This window comes from Mus pahari, chromosome 11 (assembly GCF_900095145.1).
Source record: "Mus pahari chromosome 11, PAHARI_EIJ_v1.1, whole genome shotgun sequence".
NCBI classification, from domain to species: Eukaryota; Metazoa; Chordata; class Mammalia; order Rodentia; family Muridae; genus Mus; species Mus pahari.
Genome location: NC_034600.1, coordinates 27645914 through 27664528, shown reverse-complemented (window position 1 = coordinate 27664528; position 18615 = coordinate 27645914). Strand labels below are relative to the sequence as shown.

The 18615-nt window shown below is 39.2% G+C and overlaps 2 protein-coding genes across 4 annotated transcripts in view; one reads left to right on the top strand and one right to left on the bottom strand.

Moving 5' to 3' along the window:
- Cert1 (ceramide transporter 1) overlaps nt 1–16199 on the bottom strand; it is a 101940-nt gene extending 85741 nt beyond the window's left edge. For both annotated transcript variants that reach the window (XM_029543871.1, XM_029543872.1), the window contains exons 1-2: nt 15671–16199; nt 9819–9953 (exon numbers count right to left, since the gene is read on the bottom strand). In XM_029543871.1, coding sequence (XP_029399731.1) covers nt 9819–9953; nt 15671–15766 — 231 coding nt within the window. In that variant the 5' untranslated portion in view covers nt 15767–16199. The remainder of the gene's footprint in view (nt 1–9818; nt 9954–15670) is intronic.
- Nucleotides 16200–16350: 151 nt separating this feature from the next.
- The window catches only part of Polk (DNA polymerase kappa), a 59467-nt gene continuing 57202 nt past the window's right edge, over nt 16351–18615 (top strand). Inside the window, exon 1 of one of the 2 annotated variants that reach the window (XM_021208726.1) lies at nt 16351–16602. The gene's annotated coding sequence lies outside the window, so the exon portion shown is untranslated. The other variant, XM_029543870.1, reaches the window with a different exon arrangement.

Below are 18615 nucleotides of genomic sequence, written 5' to 3'. Positions count from 1 at the left end.
TCGTCTTATTTTTGTAGTCTTAGAGGTTCTGTCCAACGAACTCTGGGTAGTTTTTTGGGTTTTTTTGTGGGTATTTTGGGGAGGGGGGGGTCCTAGAAAGGTTTTATTTAGATAATCTAAATCACATTTACTGTTTTAACAAAAATTGGTCTCTATACAGCTTGCTTGCGCTCTCTCTCTCTCTCTCTCTCTCTCTCTCTCTCTCTCTCTCTCTCTCTTTCTTTCTTGCCTACCTCTGCCTCCCGAGTGCTTGAAGGCGTGAACCACCACTGCCCGGCTTCTCCGGCTCTTAAAATGGCTTATGTATTGATCTACCTCGTGACTTTGTTGAAGATCTATTTAGATTTTGAATGAAGAAATAGTTTGTCTGGTAACGTGTCCAACTCTCACTTTACTAGTGCTCCTTCTATTTCAGTGACACATAATGTCTAGTTTTGCTCACAAGGCCTTGTAGCAGTGAGAAGGAAGCCTGTAGGAAACTGCTGCTACAGTAAAATGTAATTATATTGTAGTTTGGCATTATCTGTCCTCAAGTAATGCTGAAGGTGATAGTTAATATAAAAAATTTACAGTCATTTTCTCTTTTTTGAAAAGCTATTAACCATATTTTCAGCTATCCAGAAGGCCATGCATACAACTTAAGTACTAAATTGATTTTTTAGAAATTGAATATTGAAAAGTACCTATTCTCTAATCTTTAGTTTGTCCCACAGAAATAATGATTTTCACCTTTTAATAATCTGTAAAACATTTAGCACAGTGTTAAGCACATGAACATCATCTGGTTCTTTTGTTTTTTGAAAATCTTATACTAAAAGCACACACAGCTGGAGTGGTTCAACTGAAGAGTTATGTCTTAAAAGGAGACTGGAGACTGGAAAGGCATTCCAGATGAGAGCTGTACGATCAGTAAAGAATGTCAAAGTGCCAGTAAGAAAAGCAGCCAGATTAGGGGAAGAACTGTTCTGTTCATCTGTTCTGATCAACCATTATAATAAATATTTTCCCTTTAGTCTAAACATTTTACACCTATTGTTCATTCATATTGCTGAAACCAATAACACAGGTAGTAGATTTTGTATAAAGACTAGGTGGCGATGCATGGAGGAGTGTATGTTGGTAAAGAGCCTACTGTGCAGACCTGAGGGTCCAATCTTGGTTACCCAGAACTCATGTCAAGCCAAGCATGCTGGCATCTGCCTATGGGGGAAATAGGTGGATCCCTGAGGCTTGCTGGCTAGCTAGCCCAGCCAATTGTTGAGCTTCTGGCTCAGTGAGAGATTCTGTTCCCAGGTGCAATGTCTCCTTTTAAGGCAACTTGACTTAAACTAGAGTAATTTAAGAACCTCAATTGAGAAAATGTCTCCATAAGACCAAGCTGTGGGCAAGCCTATAAAGCATTTTTCTTAACTAGGGATTGATGTGGGAGGGTCCAGTCTATTGTGGGCAGTGCCACTCCTCAGGCTGGTTGCTGAGCAAGCCAGTACATGCAGCTCCTCCATGGTCTCCTCCTGCCTCCAGATACCTATCCTGTTTGAGTTCTTGTCCTGATTTCCTTTAGTGACAAATGGTTGTAAGGAAGCTTAATAAACTGTTTCATCTACAAGTTGCTCTGGTCATGTTGATTGATCACACCAATGGCAATCCTAACTAAGACACCAAATAGTAAGGTGCAGAGGATACTACTGTGACTTCAGCATGTGCTCAAGCAAGAGTCTGTACATCTATGTGCATGTCACACACACAGACATCATGCAACAAACATACGTCATGCAATATACACACATCATGCAACACACACACACACACACACACACACACACACACACACACACTCCAAACAAAAAACTAGAATAAAATAAGACATGGTACATCAAAGAAAGTCTGTCAGGAATAGGTAAAAACATCAAGTATCAACCATATATGTACTTTTTTGATGGAAGGACCTCTCATAAGAAATGCATGAGAATCTACTCAATCATGGTATGAAGGATCATATTCTGGCTCTAAGAATCTGTCACCAGAATCTGTCTCCCTTTGATATGCCAGTTTCTCTTATTTAAAAAACAAAAAACAAAACAAAACAAAACCTGTAGGCTTTGCTTCCAACACAAGTCTTTCACAAAATAAAGAAAACTGATAATCTCTTATATTTAGTGTACACACACTTCTTTTAAATATATGATCATTCCATGCTCAGATCTTATCTCCCAGTTGAATCTGTTTGAGGAGGAATGGGTTAAGCCAACAATGGATGTTCAGGTGGTAGAAGAATGCTTGCCAGCCTCATACAAAGAGCTGAGTTTGAGCCTCAGTTCCATATAAACCAAGTATAGTGGCACATGCCTGTAATTCCAGTACAGTGGAAGGCAACGTGAAACATACATTACTCTAGTTCTTTGTTCCCCCATGAAATACAAGGCCATGTGCTTGTTAGACAAGTACTCTACCAGCCAGCTAAATCACAATCCTAGTAAACTGTACACACGTAGGAAACTTAAACAATTATTTAAAATATTTTTTTGAGGAGGGAGGGGAGAAAAGGAAACTGAAACTTGGGAAAATTCATTATTCTCAAAAGTAGAATTTTGCTCTATGAACTGAGGTTTGATATTGTAGATTATTCATATTATATTTTAAAAATTAGTATAAAAATAAAACGTGATTTTCAGAAGAAAATCAAGAAAACAAGACATGAACTAATAGGATTTGAGTGATGGTGGAGTGCTATGTCCTAAATGCAACATTTACACCACAGCCCTCCTCTGAAGGCTCAGCAAGCTTCACAGAAGAAGGGGAGAAGGATTCTAAGAGCCAGAGTTTCAGGAAGACTACTATCAACTGTACCTTCTGAACATGGCAGGACCACTGCATTCATGCCCATATGGCAGCTGTGTTTGCCTGCACAAGACTTGTACAAGATCAAGCCAATCAAAGTTAAATAGATGGGAGGGAGGCTTTTAAGGCCTGCCCCTAGATGAAGAGTTGAAAGGATTTTTTTAAAAAGTGTTATTCTTTATAGAATGCCCATGCTTCAGTGGATGGCCCTACACCATGGCCATATAGGGAGCACCAACCAGATTCAATGTGTTATTTTTAAGGAGGACATGAAGTTGGGGGAAGAATGTGTTTGAGGAGGTCCAAGAAGAGTAAGGGTGAGTGAAGGTAGGGATGAACAAAATACATTGCACACATGCATGAAATTCTCAAATAATATACATTTTTAAAAGGGTCAAACTAAAATTTTAAAGAGCTGCTTTATAAATTTAAGTCATGTTCCTGTATATCCTGCATGAAATAAAATGCATCTCATACAGGCTTTTTTCCTATGCTCATGCATGTGATAAAAACCAGAAACCGGGAAGCAGAAGACTTGGCTCCACTCTTAACTAACACTGTCATGGGTTGAATGATGTCAATTCGAATTCATAAGTCTACATCTTATCCCTGAGAACTTCAGCGCATGACCTTATTCAAAACTATTATTAGTCAGAATGAGGTCACACTGAAGTAGAATAGGTCCCTATTCCTGTATAATATGTGTCCTTTAAAAAAAAAGGGAAATTTGGACACACACACACAGGAGAATATCTTCAGAACAGTTGAACAATCAAGCACGGAACAGGTTTTCTCTCATAACCAGCAGAAAGAATGAACATTCTCAGCGCTGATAATTCATTCAGCAGAGACGCTGAGCTGATACCTACCTAGAGCCTTCACCCTACTGACTACTGCTCAGGGTGCCGAAGGTACTGTGCATACCACCAGAGGACAAAGGTAAGCACCAACCCAGGTACAAAACCTCTGACTTACAATAGTGAGCTGCAGACAGGATATGCTGGTGCATTAGTGGCACAAGGCTGTAGGTGCAACAAAGTACTATCTAACTGCATGAGATAGGCCACAGACCTACAGAAAGACCAAATACTACTGCTCTGCTAAAGCAAGGCAGCAATAAAATGAGTCCTAGCCACGTCGTGCTATACTCATAGACCGTGTCTTATTCAGCCATCATCAGAGATGCTTCCTCCTGCAGTAGATGGAACAAATACAGGCACCCATAACCGGACAATGTACAGAGTAAAAAATCTTGGAACACATAGTCCTAGATGGGGTGTCTCCATCAAATCCCTCTTCACTCAGGTAACTCAGCTGAAGATGAGAAAAGATTGTGAGAGTCAGGGGAGATGGAGGACACCAAGGAAACTGTCTGCTGAGAACAACTTGACTGATATACATGTGAACTCACAGACTGTGGCAGCCTGCCCAGGACCTGCACAAGCCTAAGACAGATGGGGTCCCAGCTCTGAGACAAGTCCTCACTGCTAACCCAGAAGCTATCTCCAATTGGTGATAACCTTTCCCAAATGAAAAATTGGTTTTCTCCAAGGAAGTCTACTGTGCATAAAAACACACTTAAAGTCAGGTACCAAATGCAGCAGTAGATGGACAACACAAAACAAACTCAGGGATCGTTTTAGAGGATTTTTGTCTCAATGACTTGTCTGGGCATATTTTTACCCTATAGATCTTTTGCTTATATATTAGGGTTTGCAGTTTTGTGTTTTTATGGGATTTTTGGGTATGTCTATGTGTCTGTGTTTTTTATGCTTTTTATTTTTGGCTTTTTGTTTGTTTTCTCCTATACTTTGTTTTTATCTTATCTCATTTTATTTATTCATTTATTTTAGATGCCCGTTTTATTTTCTGATGAAAAGAAGAAAGAAAGGGTATGGATTTGGATAGGTGTGGAGGAGCTGGGAAGAGTTGAGGGAGGGGAAACTGCAATCAGAAAATCAGAATATATTGTATGTTTTCAAAAACAAAACAAAAAAGGAAAAAGGAAAAAATTGAGATACTACTCTCTTCATGTAGCCCTTTTAAAACTTATTTTCGATGGTCTCAATTTTCAATGTTTTTCCCCCTTGCTTTATCTTTTTATATCTTCATCGGCCTCTTCAATTTTAAAATTTAAAAAACTTCCAACTTTATTATTTGTGTGTAGAAACTCATAGCATGGCACAGGATGTGGAGGTCATAGGACAACTGCATGAAGCTGGGTCTCTACTTTCACCTACCCTTAGGTTCCAGGGAGCAAATTCAGGTCCTGGGGCTTTCTGATCCAGCGCCTTTCCTCCTTTACCTGCTGAGTCTTATTTACTGCTGGCCCCAACCTCTTTAATTTCGCCCACATCCTTCAGCTTCTCCTCTCATAATCCCTACTGACCTGAGAGCTACTTGGCTTTAATGTTATTTTTATTTCCAGCAGCAAATATTTTCACTACCTCTCAGATTTCTTTCTGAAAAATCTTAAAACATGGAATTGGTAAATAAGTGTCCCTATAAGCAATCTCTGATGAAAAGAACAGGAACTAGGTAATTTAAAAGATCTAAGGGTTATTAATTCACAAAGGTAACTGTCCAAAATGAAAGCTAATATTACAAATACACCAGCTCTAAAGATATTACTGGCTTCATCATACCAAAAAAATTCTCTATACATATTTCACAAAACATCTTCTAATTTCAGTAAATGCAAACAAATAAAAACAAATGAATAATTTCCCACTTCTTTGTCCTTTACAAATATTACTAACAGTTTAAGAAATTGACTGATAAATAATATCAAAGTAATTTTAAATATGATTTTAAAAAGAAGGCATATTTATGCCAGATGAACATAAGAGAGTAAAAATATTCAAAACAGATTTTATAACATATACTAAAACTTGCAGTTTCAAAGGGGATATGAAGTAATGGTATTCAAATGCATGGTTAGTTAGCTGCACCAATAATCAAAATTCAAACATCAAATCTACATGAAAAATGTAGCTACCTATATAGCAAGATAGCCTTTAAGTATGAGCACTAGTATAAAAATGTTAAAAGTATAGAAAAGAGAGAGAGAGAGAGAGAGAGAGAGAGAGAACGAACAGACATAAGCCCTTATAAGGGCTGAGAGATGCTGCTGGTTAAGAGTCAGCATGGCTGCTCTTACAGAGGATCCAGTGGTCAGCCCCCACATAGTGGCTTAAAACTCTAACTCTAGTTCTGGGGGATCAACACCACCACCTCGCCTCCACAGGGAGCAGGCATACACATGAAGCACATACACACTGGAGGCAAAATGCTCAGACACACACACACACACACACACACACAAATATTAAATAAAAGAAAGTCAGAGAATATAAATTATCTAGAAGATATAAAGTCAGTAAACCTAATGAATAAAATAATCAACTTAGAATAATTAGTCCCATTATTAATCTAAAAGTTTGACAAGTATTTTAATATTTTCCCAAACCTAACTTCTTTAATATTTAATGTAAAAGTAGCATTCCATTTTTTGGAGTCTTCTGTTGTGTTTTTGAGACAAGATGTTACTGTGTAGTCTAGGCGACCCTCAAACTTTATGACACGCCTCCCTTAGCCTCCCAGTGCTGGGGTTACAAGTGTGAGCTGCTACAATGACAGCAATGCTTTCTTGGAAGAGCATCACCACAGCAGGCAGTAGGAATCTTACAGCAAGAGAAGTCAAGGGCATAACAGGAAGTTTAATAAGAGATCAGTGTAAGTAAAAACCAAAACTATAAAATAAACTATAATATAACAGTCTCAGGAAGGACCACCAAAAATATACCTTTGGGTGTTTTTTGAGTGTAGGAATGAAAAAAATAGGTTAAGGTTTTACTTTAAAACTTTTAAATAGCATATTTTTAATAATATTCAGTTATTTTTTAAAAGAATTTTAAATAAAAGTTTAAACATTCCATAAATGTCTGGAGTGTGTGTGTGCCTTTGTGTGCATGTGCATGCACATGTGTGTGTGTGCATGCCTGTGTGTGTGCGTGTGCATGCGTGTCTTTAAAACAGGGTCTTGTTCTGTAGACAAGCTAGATACAGAGGTAAGGATATTCCTTGCATCAACCCTAAGCTCTTGGATTATAGGACTGCACCACCATGTCGAGCAAACATTTGCTTTTGATTATAACAAACATATGACAAGTTTTATAAGACAGGCTGGATCTTAAGCAAATAACTATTAAGCTTTACTAATTGAGAAATTTAACTTTCTCCACGTACACTATGTATAAAAAGTTCCCTTTTACAAAGTGAAGGGGTACTGTTTTTCTCTTCATCCACATATTCCTAATCCATTCACTTAATAAGTAAACAAACAAACACCTCTCAAAGAAAACAATGTTTCTTTAAATTATTTCACCCAGGTATCAAAGGGCCAAAAAACAAAGATTTTTATATGGACTGAATTAGGGTAATAACGGATGAGGCTCCATTATAAAGGTAAAAAGCTCACAACCTAGATCTACCAATAAATAACATTTAAAGATCATTACAGTGCAAGCACCTATGCCTGTGTCTCAGGTCTGACAACCTCGCTATTCAGAAGGCTGATGCTGCAAGACTCTAAACTGAGAGACGGCCTGGGTATCTTCATGAGACCCTATCCTATCACTACAAAAATAATGAAGAGATATAGGGAACAGCTCACTGGTAGAAGATCTGAAGTTCTGAGTTTCATCCTCACTATCACACATGCAAACAAATTATAACTCTTCAAGCCCAGATTTGTTCTTATATGAATATGATCAATTTCATAACAGCACCATGTAACAAATTAATTTAATATTAATATTTACTCCATGTTAATATTTACTCCATCTTCAGAGAAGAAGTGATAGAGACAATAGCCCATAAATAACAACAGACACTTATTTAACAAAGAATGGTAGTATTAATTTTCAAAAAAAATCTTAAACTACCTAATTATAAATTTCTCCCTAAAAAAGTTTTTTGTATTAATTATATTTTATAATCTCCTTGAAATACATACTAAAAGACCATGAGGCCTAAAAGCAAGGAACAGACTGAAGTTGAAAACAACCACAAAAATAAATGGTAGCCTTTCTGCCTGTATCTATTTACTAGTTGGTCTAAAGACCAACTTTATGACTTTCTTTCTTTTCACTATTGCTTAGCCCAGTGAATCTAGCTAGTTTGCATACAAATACAACTGTAACAAAGATATCTGCAATTACCTATGTTTTCTCCCAAGTAGATGCAATGAGTATGCTTATTAATATTTCTCTCACACAAATACAGAATTAGTACAATCTATAGTGCAAAACAGAATTAACTACATTTAAATCCACTCTGGGAATACTACTACTTATGAAACAGATAAAATTTAGATCTTATTTTAATAATCAACATTGGAATTAATATGTAAAAAGAGGGGAATAGGAAAGGATCATAGAAAGACTCTTAAGATTATAAAGAATATTTCCACTTATTAATCTGTGCACACAAATAATGCCCCCCACCCCCCAAAAAAAGAGGAAAGACAAACTGCTAACCACTTCCAAACAATCCCTGTTTTACTAATTTGGTGTTCAATTAAGATTTTGCTTTCTAACTTGAATACACAAGAGTGGTGCATAGAACATACAAAAAAGATGGAAAAATACCGCTAGATTTTTCTTGAACGCACAACATCAACAATATGTAAGTCAAATGTAAACAGTAACAGGATTCCAAGAGCACCTTTTACTTTATAAGCAATTTTACCATAAGAAAACTAGACTTTTGAAGCTGGGCAGTGGTGGCACATGCCTTTAATCTCAGCACTTGGCAGGCTGATTTCTGAGTTTGAAGCCAGCCTGGTCTACAGAGTGAGTTCCAGGACAGACAGGGCTACACAGAGAGAAACCCATAATGCAGTACTATTTATATTAACATTATTTAAGTGATGGATCACACACTGTTTAGTTTCCACTAAGAATGATTCAATAAAAGTGAGGTCCTCGGGCTGGTGAGATGGCTCAGCGAGTAAGAGCACCCGACTGCTCTTCAGAAGGTCCTGAGTTCAAATCCCAGCAACCACATGGTGGCTCACAACCATCTGTAACAAGATCTGATGCCCCCTTCTGCAGTGTCTGAAGACAGCTACAGTGTATTTACATAAATAAAAATAAATAAATCTTTAAAAAAAAAAAAGTGAGGTACTCTTTTAACGGTATTAAAAGAAGGTGACATAATTCAAATATACCAAAGGAAATCTTAAAATTTAGAAAGAGCTTATACTTTTCAAAAGTGTTTATTCTTTCAGGGTACCCCCTGCTGGCACATAACTATAGTTCCAGCATTTGGGAATTTGAGGCCAGCCTGGTCTACATAGTGAGCTCCAGGAGAGCCAGGGCTACACAGAGGAATCCTGTCTCAATAAAACAAAACAAAAGTTTATCCCCCTAGCACTTGGGAGGCAGAGGCAGGCGGATTTCTGAGTTCAAGGCCAGCCTGGTCTACAGAGTGAGTTCCAGGACAGCCAAGGCTATACAGAGAAACCCTGTCTCAAAACAACAACAACAACAACAACAACAACAACAACAACAACAAAGTTTATCCCCTGCCCTCCTTTATGGAAACTAAATTGCAGACCATGCATTCTGCACACAGTTAACACAGAATTCTCAACTCTACAATATCTGTGTGAAAAAGCTGGTAAATGAATATGTGCTTTGCTACATAATCTACATAAACAGTTATTTTCCAATGTAACTTCTTTAATAACCTACAAATTGTCCCAATTTCATCAGTTATGAAGTAATCTACTACCCTTTTTGTTCTAAAACACTTAAACTAGTTTGAAAGCCAACTGAATAAAACCTTTATGCTTATACACAATAGTAGTATGCAGTAGTGTGCTCCAGAAGGGCAAGTGTCTCACAGCACCCACAGCAGTTCTGCTACACAGTTGATGCCTGGTGAATACTTCCTCAGTGGGGACAGGTACTCACCGTGACCACAGCCTTGCTAAGACAGATGGATCCCCTACAGCCATATTCTGTTTCATCTTCAGATTTGTAGTAACTCAAAGTATTATTTTTCAAAACTACCCAACGATCCTGCCATCCATGAATATAGTTTGTCCACTAGGGATAGAAAGAAGAAAAGGGAAAAAAATTAAGTCAGCATTTTAGAAATTGAAACTTACCAAAATTTTAACACAAAACTTTGAAAAGGGCATATCAATTATAATAAACAGTAAAATGATTAAAGAGTAAAAAGGAAATTAAGATGTTTCTAGTATATAATGACCTTCAGTAATTTTACTTTAATAGAATATAAAAAAATTAACATTTTCTTATACATTTATAAAGTTCTGTCATGATCTTTGCATACTTTCAGCCTCCCTTTTTCATCACCTTGGCATTTAAATTGTTCTGGTCCCTGTGTTAACATACTGAACAGATCAGTTAGTCTTTCTCCTACACCACATACTTTAAGTCTTCTGAAGAAGTATGTAACTCCAGTCACCATCAAAATTCTACTCTTGTTGTAAGCTAGTCCCATATGAAAATAGTGAAATGGTCATAACTACAAAGAAAAAATTCTAGATCATTAATCTTTATTAAGCTCACATTAGTTTTAACTCTTCCTCTACAGAATGGATGACTGTATGTTTAAAATGATTAATTCATTTACAAATAGTTATGTTATTCTAACCCAGAAATATTAATAAAAAGTTGGTATTCAAAGGCACTGGATCATCCATCATGACTTCTGGCTGCTCAGGTCCTGATATAGAGTTAAAAATCACAATCAAGAAACTGCCAAAGGCAGAAATCTAGTTTCATAGGAATATTTGATTTTCCATGTTTTTATTTATGTCTGGTGTTTTAACATAAACAATTCTAAAAACTAATTTAAAACTGGATTGTTAAACAATGCATTAGCTCAGGCTCTTTACCCATTGAGAAATCTTTTATGTTTCTGTTTCGTAATTAGGCACATTTGAGATTGGTTTTGCTTTTAAATCTAATCTTCATTATTATAAGCCGTTTATGGGAGCTCACCCATGCTGACAATTTAACTCACTCATTTCTAAGGGGTCTCTGGGCACTACTTCCTTAGTTCTAACAGCTTATGACTAAACCAACACTTAGCTATGCACTTGAAACAAACACAACTGAAATCACCTCCTCCCGGGAGGTAAATTCCTCCCTATGTTCCTGTTTCTTGATTGTATTACTACTTCTGCAGTCATGGAGACTAAAGCTGGCTTAGCATCAGATATATGAACAGAACAGCAGGCACAAGACTTAAACAGACCCAATTTTGATACCTGTGCTGGGGGAACAGACAGGCTACTTAACTTTTGTTTCTTCACATCTTGTTTGAATGGCTGAATAAAATAATGAAAATAACTAGCAAAGGCATACAGGACACTCAATACCTGACTATTCCCTTCCTAATAGTTTATCACCTAATTTTATTAATCTTTCTTTGCCATCAACCTTAAATTTGCTTTGTCTTTCCAATTTTCAATGAGTCCAATAAAATGTTCAGTTTCCTAGATTCTAGAGAACTCTTAGTAACGTTACCCCTCTTAACCTCTCCTTTTAAGAGTAATCTTATTATACTATGAAGCACACTCACTTACTTGAGACTCCAGACTTGAAACTTACATGAACAATTTCCTATTCTTTATCATATTAATGGGCCAAACTAGCATTTAAGACCCTCCATAGCTTAATCCTACCTTGCTGTCATTATTACCCTTTATTAGTTAATAACTGTGGCCGTGTTGTCCTCTATGTGTTTTGTTGTCAATCAAGTCTTTCTGAGTTAAGATTACATAAGAAAAATTTAAAACACTGCCCAGCTTGTCCGATTAACTCAGTTGAGGCATAATTATGCACAGATAAGGAAGCTTATCCATCAACCTCTCTCTCTAGAACCTAAGGTAAAAGAGGAACTCTGCTATGTGTTTATAATCTGTATTATTTTCTTATAGCAGAACCAACAAATAACATAAGCTTCAGAATTCAATAAATATTTGCTATTACTACAACCAAGAAAGCAGGGTTTTGCCTTTTTTTCCTCCCCATATTTGGTTCCACTCAACAAGTTAACAAGGATTGCATCTTAGTATAAGAAAACAGAGTCCTTCCTGTTGCTAAGTTTGATGATCACAAATTCAACAACAGTGACAATGACATCAACAACAAAGAGTAAGAACCAAAATGTCCACACAAAATAATATAGAGACCCAATGGAAAGATACTGAATATTCATGTAATAAAAGGCTTTATGGAAAGGACAGCATTCGGGATGAACTCAAAGAGCCATGTCCATCTGACCATTCTGAAGCTCTGGGAGCTGAGTCATGAGTTAGAGGCCAGTCTGGCCTGTGTAACAAAGCTCTATTTCAAAATAAAGAACCAGAAGAGGTGGTCCATACTTTAAATCCCAGCATTAGAAAGACAGAGTCAGGGGAACCCCTGTAAGTTTGAGGCTAGCCTTTTCTTAATAGCAAGTTCTATGCCAGCCAGAACTACGTAGTGAGACCTCCTCTCAAGCAAGACAGCCAGCAAGCGACTAATAAGTTCATGGTGATCTAAGGTAACCATGTGGAGACTTAGGGGAGCGGGCTAAGGTCTCATTTACCCAGGCTTAGTTCCTCTAACGTGCTAAGGTATGAACCTTCCTCTAACATGTTACATCTTATATTTCATAACTACATGGAATTACTACTTATCAAGTATTTCTAGAACTGACATGATTAAAAACTATGTCTCATAAATATTTGACTACCATGTGAAAGGAAGGAAAAAAGTTTTGGATTGGCCTATTTTTGATACAAATTTCAATCCAGTCAATTCCAAACCCCTTCCAGTTTATGAATCAATAAAGAAAATGGATTAATATTAGAACTTGTCTACATAATTCAACAAAAGGAAAAGAACAGATGCTGAAAACTAACTCTTGCTTATATTATCAGGTAAATTACAAAGGGTTCAAATTTCAAGAGACTTTAATCTTAAAAGCATGCATCATCCAGTGTGCATGGACTTATTCAGTGTAAGGTTCCTTTCCTGGGGCTGCAGCCACAGTACAGCAGAATACTGGCCTAGCATGCGTATGCCACTGGGTTTGCTCTCTAACAATGTCCAAAACTAAACAAAGCACCTTCTAGAAAATAGAAACTAGACATATGACTGTGAAGCACTTGCTAAGCAAGCGTGAAGACGTGAGTTTGGTCCCTAACTTCCACAGAAGAATTCCAGGCTCAGTAGTGGCCTATGCCTATAATCTTAGGGCTGGGGAGGTAAAACAGAAGGAACTCTGGGCTTGCTGACTAAAACCAGCCTAGCTAAATGGCAAGCTCTGGGTTTAGTGAGAAACCCTGTCTAGAAGAACAAGGCAGAAGACTGAGAAAGGCACTCAGTTTAGATCTCTGGTCTCCAAGCAGGGGTACACATATGCATACACAAACATGTACACATATAATAAAAATCTCTATAAAACATTAGGTATAACTATATATATATATATATATATATATATATATAGAGAGAGAGAGAGAGAGAGAGAGAGAGAGAGAGAGAGAGAGCACTATATATAAATGCATGTATATACATATATTGGTTTGTTGGTTTTTTTTCAAGACAGGGCCTTACTATGTAGCTCTATCTATCCTGGAACTCACTATGTAAATCAGCTGGCCTGGAATTCACAGATGTCCACCTGCCTCTGCCTCTGCCTCTCCCTCCCATACATTCTAAAATTTTAGGAAATTTTTCTTTACAGCTGTTAATAAAGTTTTACTACTGATGGTTGTATATATACAGAGAACAGTCAAAATTCAAACAACTCCCCTTTCACAGACATAGCCAATTAGAACCTACTTTAAAGAACGATTTTGGGAGACAGAGCCTTTTCTAGATAGGTAGGCTGGTTGGCTTGAAACTTGCAATCCTCCTGTTTCAGCAACCTGGGTGCTAGGATTAAGTGAACACAATTCTGTCATGTCCCAGGTTCAGATTCACATTATACTTCATACACTGCTGTGTACAATAGATCACAGAGCTTATGACTTTTATTTAATTCGTCATTACAATTGTTTGACATCCAAAAGGTGATGATCAACAAGTCAAAAATAAGTCAGGCATCAGTGGTCCACACCTTTAATCCCAGCATTAGGGAGGCAGAGGCAGGTGGATCTCTGTGAGTTTAGGGTCAGCCTTGTCTATAAAGTGAGTTCTAGGACAGCTATGGCTAGACAGCAAAACCCTGTCTCAAACAAACAAGTCAACTTGAAAATGCAAACGTGGGGCTGAAGAGAAGGCTCAGCAGTTAAGAGCACTGACTGCTCTTCCAGAGGTCCTGAGTTCAATTCCCAGCAACCACATGGAGGCTCACAACCATCTGTAAGGATGCACTCTTATGTCTGAAGACAGCTGCAGTGTACTCATATAAATAAAAATAAATAAATCTTTAAAAAAAAAGAAAATGCAAATGTATTACACAATGTGTTTAATACAGATTCTTAAATTATAAATATGCATTAAATCTAAATAAACACTGGAGAGTTTTACTGAAAGCATCACATTAAAATTTCAAAAATAATCACAGTATTAAATACAACATAATTCCCTACTATGTAAATAAAAGTTAACACTTGGAAGCCTTGCATCTGACATTCTTAAGTCTATCCCAGGTCTTTTCAATCTGGGACACTGTAGATACTGTAATAGCCTAAATTTCAGACAATTCCAGAAATGATGTTCAAGAACACTAGAAGCCGAATGATTTCTTAATGGGCATGAGCACATGACTTGGTATCTTATGACCAGCTTGTTAAGGGGCCAACCCCGATTCTCCCTCTGTAAACTAACTGCTTGCTCTAAGCATTTCTTAAAGTTTAACAGGAAAGGACAGGGAAGTCAAAAAGACTGAGTCTGCCCACAACAAAAACGTCAAATACAACACACTGTGAAATATTAACAAGGTCACTCATTTCCAGCCCTATAAATTCCATCTAGGCTTAAAAAACAAACAAACAAAAAAAACTGAAATGGAGCTTTTAAAAGTACAGAGGCAAAACAAAAAATGTCTTTCCTTTCTGTACAAATACTGCATTACTAAATATCGCTCCTTTTCCTGAACTAAAGGTCGGTCTTCACTCTGACACGTTCCAACTTACTATTAATATTTCTTATCTACTGCGTGTCAATTCAATAGCTCTTTTCCGAACTTGGACAAGGTGGGGTAAAGTACAAAAGTGCCGCACACACTTTCTACACCAGAGATCACTCACACCTCAAAGTTTACTATCTCAGATTTCAAAGCCAAACCCAGTCAATTGGTTTGCCTAAGTTACACCAATTAAGAGCCGAGCACCACCTGCCCCCATTCCGGTAGGGGCCTCCAAAATACAGTCGGAAAGGTCGATTTAACCGCCCTCGTGTCCAGCACTTCTTCAGACACCACGGCTGCCCAACCCAGATTCCTACACCCAGACAGCTGCGGCCTTGGGTTCCAAGTTACCAGATGCACCTTGCCTCCCAAACTAGATCCCAGATTTAATACAAGCTTCCCAAGGTCCTCCGCCAAAGCTGTCAGGATCCAGGGACTGGGGGGCTAGGGGTAAGGACAGTCCCAAGCACCTCCTATCCCATCCCCGGCCAGGCACTCATTCCAAGACGACCTTTCGGCCCCGCACCCCAGCACATTCCGCAGCCCCCGCCCCGGGACAGTCGGTGCCTCCAGTCCAGCCCCACCCCAGGTCCCGGAGCGACTCCCCTCGCCTCCCCGCAGGTGAGTCCCGACAGCGGATCCCAGGATCCCCCGCGGGGCGGCTCACCTTGCTGAGGACCCCGCAGCGCTCCACAGGCGGCCCGGACTCCGTCTCCGGATCCTCCTCCGAGCCCGACGAGTTCCAGCTCTGGTTATCCGACATGGAGACGCGACAGCCGAGCAGGAGACCGGCCCCCGCTCCGCGAGCTGCGCCAGTGCAGGCGCCTAGTCCCTGGGGTGAAGGGTCGGGGGATGGCACGGCCAAGAGTGCCCGCTCCGGGGAGTGAGGAGGGAACAGGAAGAGGGACGAAGCGCGCCCGCCGCGCCGCCGCCGCCGCGCCTGACACCGAGCGGACCGGGGAAGGAGGACGAGCGGCGAAGAAAGCCTGCCCTTCCAGCCGTCAGCCGCCGTGGCCGTGACCCCTGCGCTGCGCCCGGCGCCGCCACCTGAACTCGGCCCCCTAGATGCCAACCTCAGTCAGGGAGGGAGGAGGGGAGGAAGACGGGAAGAGCCAAGCCAACGGCCGAGACCCAGATCCACTCACACCTCCGCTACAGCCGCCATCTTCCTGCCGGGTCCACTATTTACCCTCCCTCCTCTCTCAGCTCCCTCCCCTCCGTCCTCCCATCCTCCCTCCACCCCGCCCCGGGCCCCTCCCGGCGGCTCGCGACGCTCCCTACCTCCGGCCCTCCCGGGTGACGACGGGTAGGGAAGGAGGCGGAGCGGGGAGCGGAGAGAGCTGAACCGGGAAGCCGCTGCGCTGCATTCTGGGAAGGCCGGCGCTCCGTCCGCCGCGCAGCCTCCTGGGAGTTGTAGTCGCAATCCTAGGCAACTGGTGTGTGTCCTGGGCGCGCCGAAAGGCTGGTTGCCTAGGGGAACCTTCTGAAGGCAAGTGGGCTTCTCTTGACAGTTGCGTGCCCCTTCCGTCCAAGCCTAGCTTCCGATTCTGCCTTGCGTGTTTATGACGAGCCAACGAGCCCGGACGTGAGAACCCTCAGGTGAGGATGGTGGGCTGCGCGACGCTGCTTTCCGGAAAGCCCGGGAACATCTTTGCAACTTGCCTGGGCAAAAATGATACGGGCTCAGTTGCTTCACTCAGGTTAGGAGTTTATGATCTCTCCAGTCGCAAACTGAAGATTTGTTTCCTCTCTAAAACCGTCACTGCTAATTCAGAAGGACTACTGTCTGTGTCTTCGGAAGTAGACTTAATACTTGACGTTTACTGCTGTTGAAAGAAGAATTCCTTCAGACTATTTTCACATTGTTAATTTATAGAATTTTTATCTCGTGCAAATTAATGTTGAGGTTGTCAAAGAACAAATAACATTTAAAGAACTTTTTAAAAAGGGAAATAAGGGTCATATTATAATCTGAAGTTTTCTTTTAGTTGTGAACAGGTATCTCCCCGGAGATCCACGTTAACCATCTTTTTCCTCCCCGGAAGACAGGATAATTTGGATAGAAACTTTCTATCATTAAGATCAAAACGCGAGTTTTACTAAATAATAAGGAATTAGGCAATAGGTAGCTATCAAATTCCTGATCATTTCCATCTTTGAAATTCCTTATTAAACTGCAGAAAGAATTTCTGCTTGCTACCCAGATGGGAAAATAAGAAATTTTGAGTGATTGGGAGTGGGGTGGAATGTTAAGGCACAACGACTAAGAAAAAACAAAAAACTCTGGGAGCAATAGAAGAGTCCTACACTCCACAGAATGACAGGAAGTAACCCTGAGAAGTACTTGTGTAGATGCATTCGTGGAGTCACTAAATGCAGTAAAATCTAAATCTACTGTATGTCAGATACAAATGATTTTCCATCGTAAAATCATGACAGACATAACTGAAAGACATTCAAATGAATAAAACCTTAAGAGATAAAGATTTTAAGAATAACTTGTCAGGGTATTAAATCATAATCCAAGGATACCAAGGATATATATATATATATATATATATATATATATATATATATATATATAGAGAGAGAGAGAGAGAGAGAGAGAGAAGAGGGCAAGCAACTTTGTCAATTACAAGAGTATGCATTTAGAATAGTTTGCTTACTAAGTCAAATATGATTAGACTTTCTGGCTCTTGTACTAAGTTTTAGAATCACTGCTCTTAAAGAAAGTGGTTGTAAATATTGAGGAATTCACCTCACAATGCAATTTAGAATCACAGAAAGAGTGTTATGTTTAATTTTTAAAAAGAACCTTCAATTTATTTTGTGACTCATTTAGGTTTTGAATAATTGTGACCACCAACACCTAGCTCCCGCTCGCTCAGTTAAAAATTGCTTCCTTGTATTTAGTGTTAATGTTTGAGAAATTGCCTCGCTGCCTTGGCCCACCGTACTAGAGGCTAAGATATTTTAAGTACAGGAAGATTTTTGTCTAGTAATTAGATTACCACATTAGAAATTATGGTTTGCATTATAACTGTTAGCAGAAATCAGTGCACTGCAATAGCCATGCAGGAATGAAGGGTAGAAGTTTTCTGTATTTCATAATAAAAACGACCGCTGTCCAGCTGGACAGCATATACCTTTTCTAATCTTTGTGCAGTGCTCCTCATTTTCATTAGCTTGATTTTTAGATCTTGTAAAATATGGGGTTTACTTTAGTGTATAAAATGAAGTAAGAAATTAATTGTTGGTTTTTGTTTTTTTGCAGCTGGGCATTTGGACCTGGCATTTTATTGAAGACTATTCTTTGTTTGTTTTGGGGTGGATGCTATTGTTGTTTTAGTTGTTTGTTTGTTTAGTGATTTGGTTTAGTTTGGTTTTTAAAGACGGGATTTCTTTGTGTAGCCCTGGCTGCCCTGGAACTTGCTTTGTGGACCAGGCTGGCCTTGAACTCACTGAGATTCACCTGTCTGTGCCTCTTAAGTGCTGTGCAATTAAAGGTGTGCACCATCAGCAACCATCCTAAACAGTCTATTCTTTTTTTTAATTTTTTTTATTATTATTTTCTTTATTTACATTTCAAATGCTATCCTGAAAGTTCCCTAT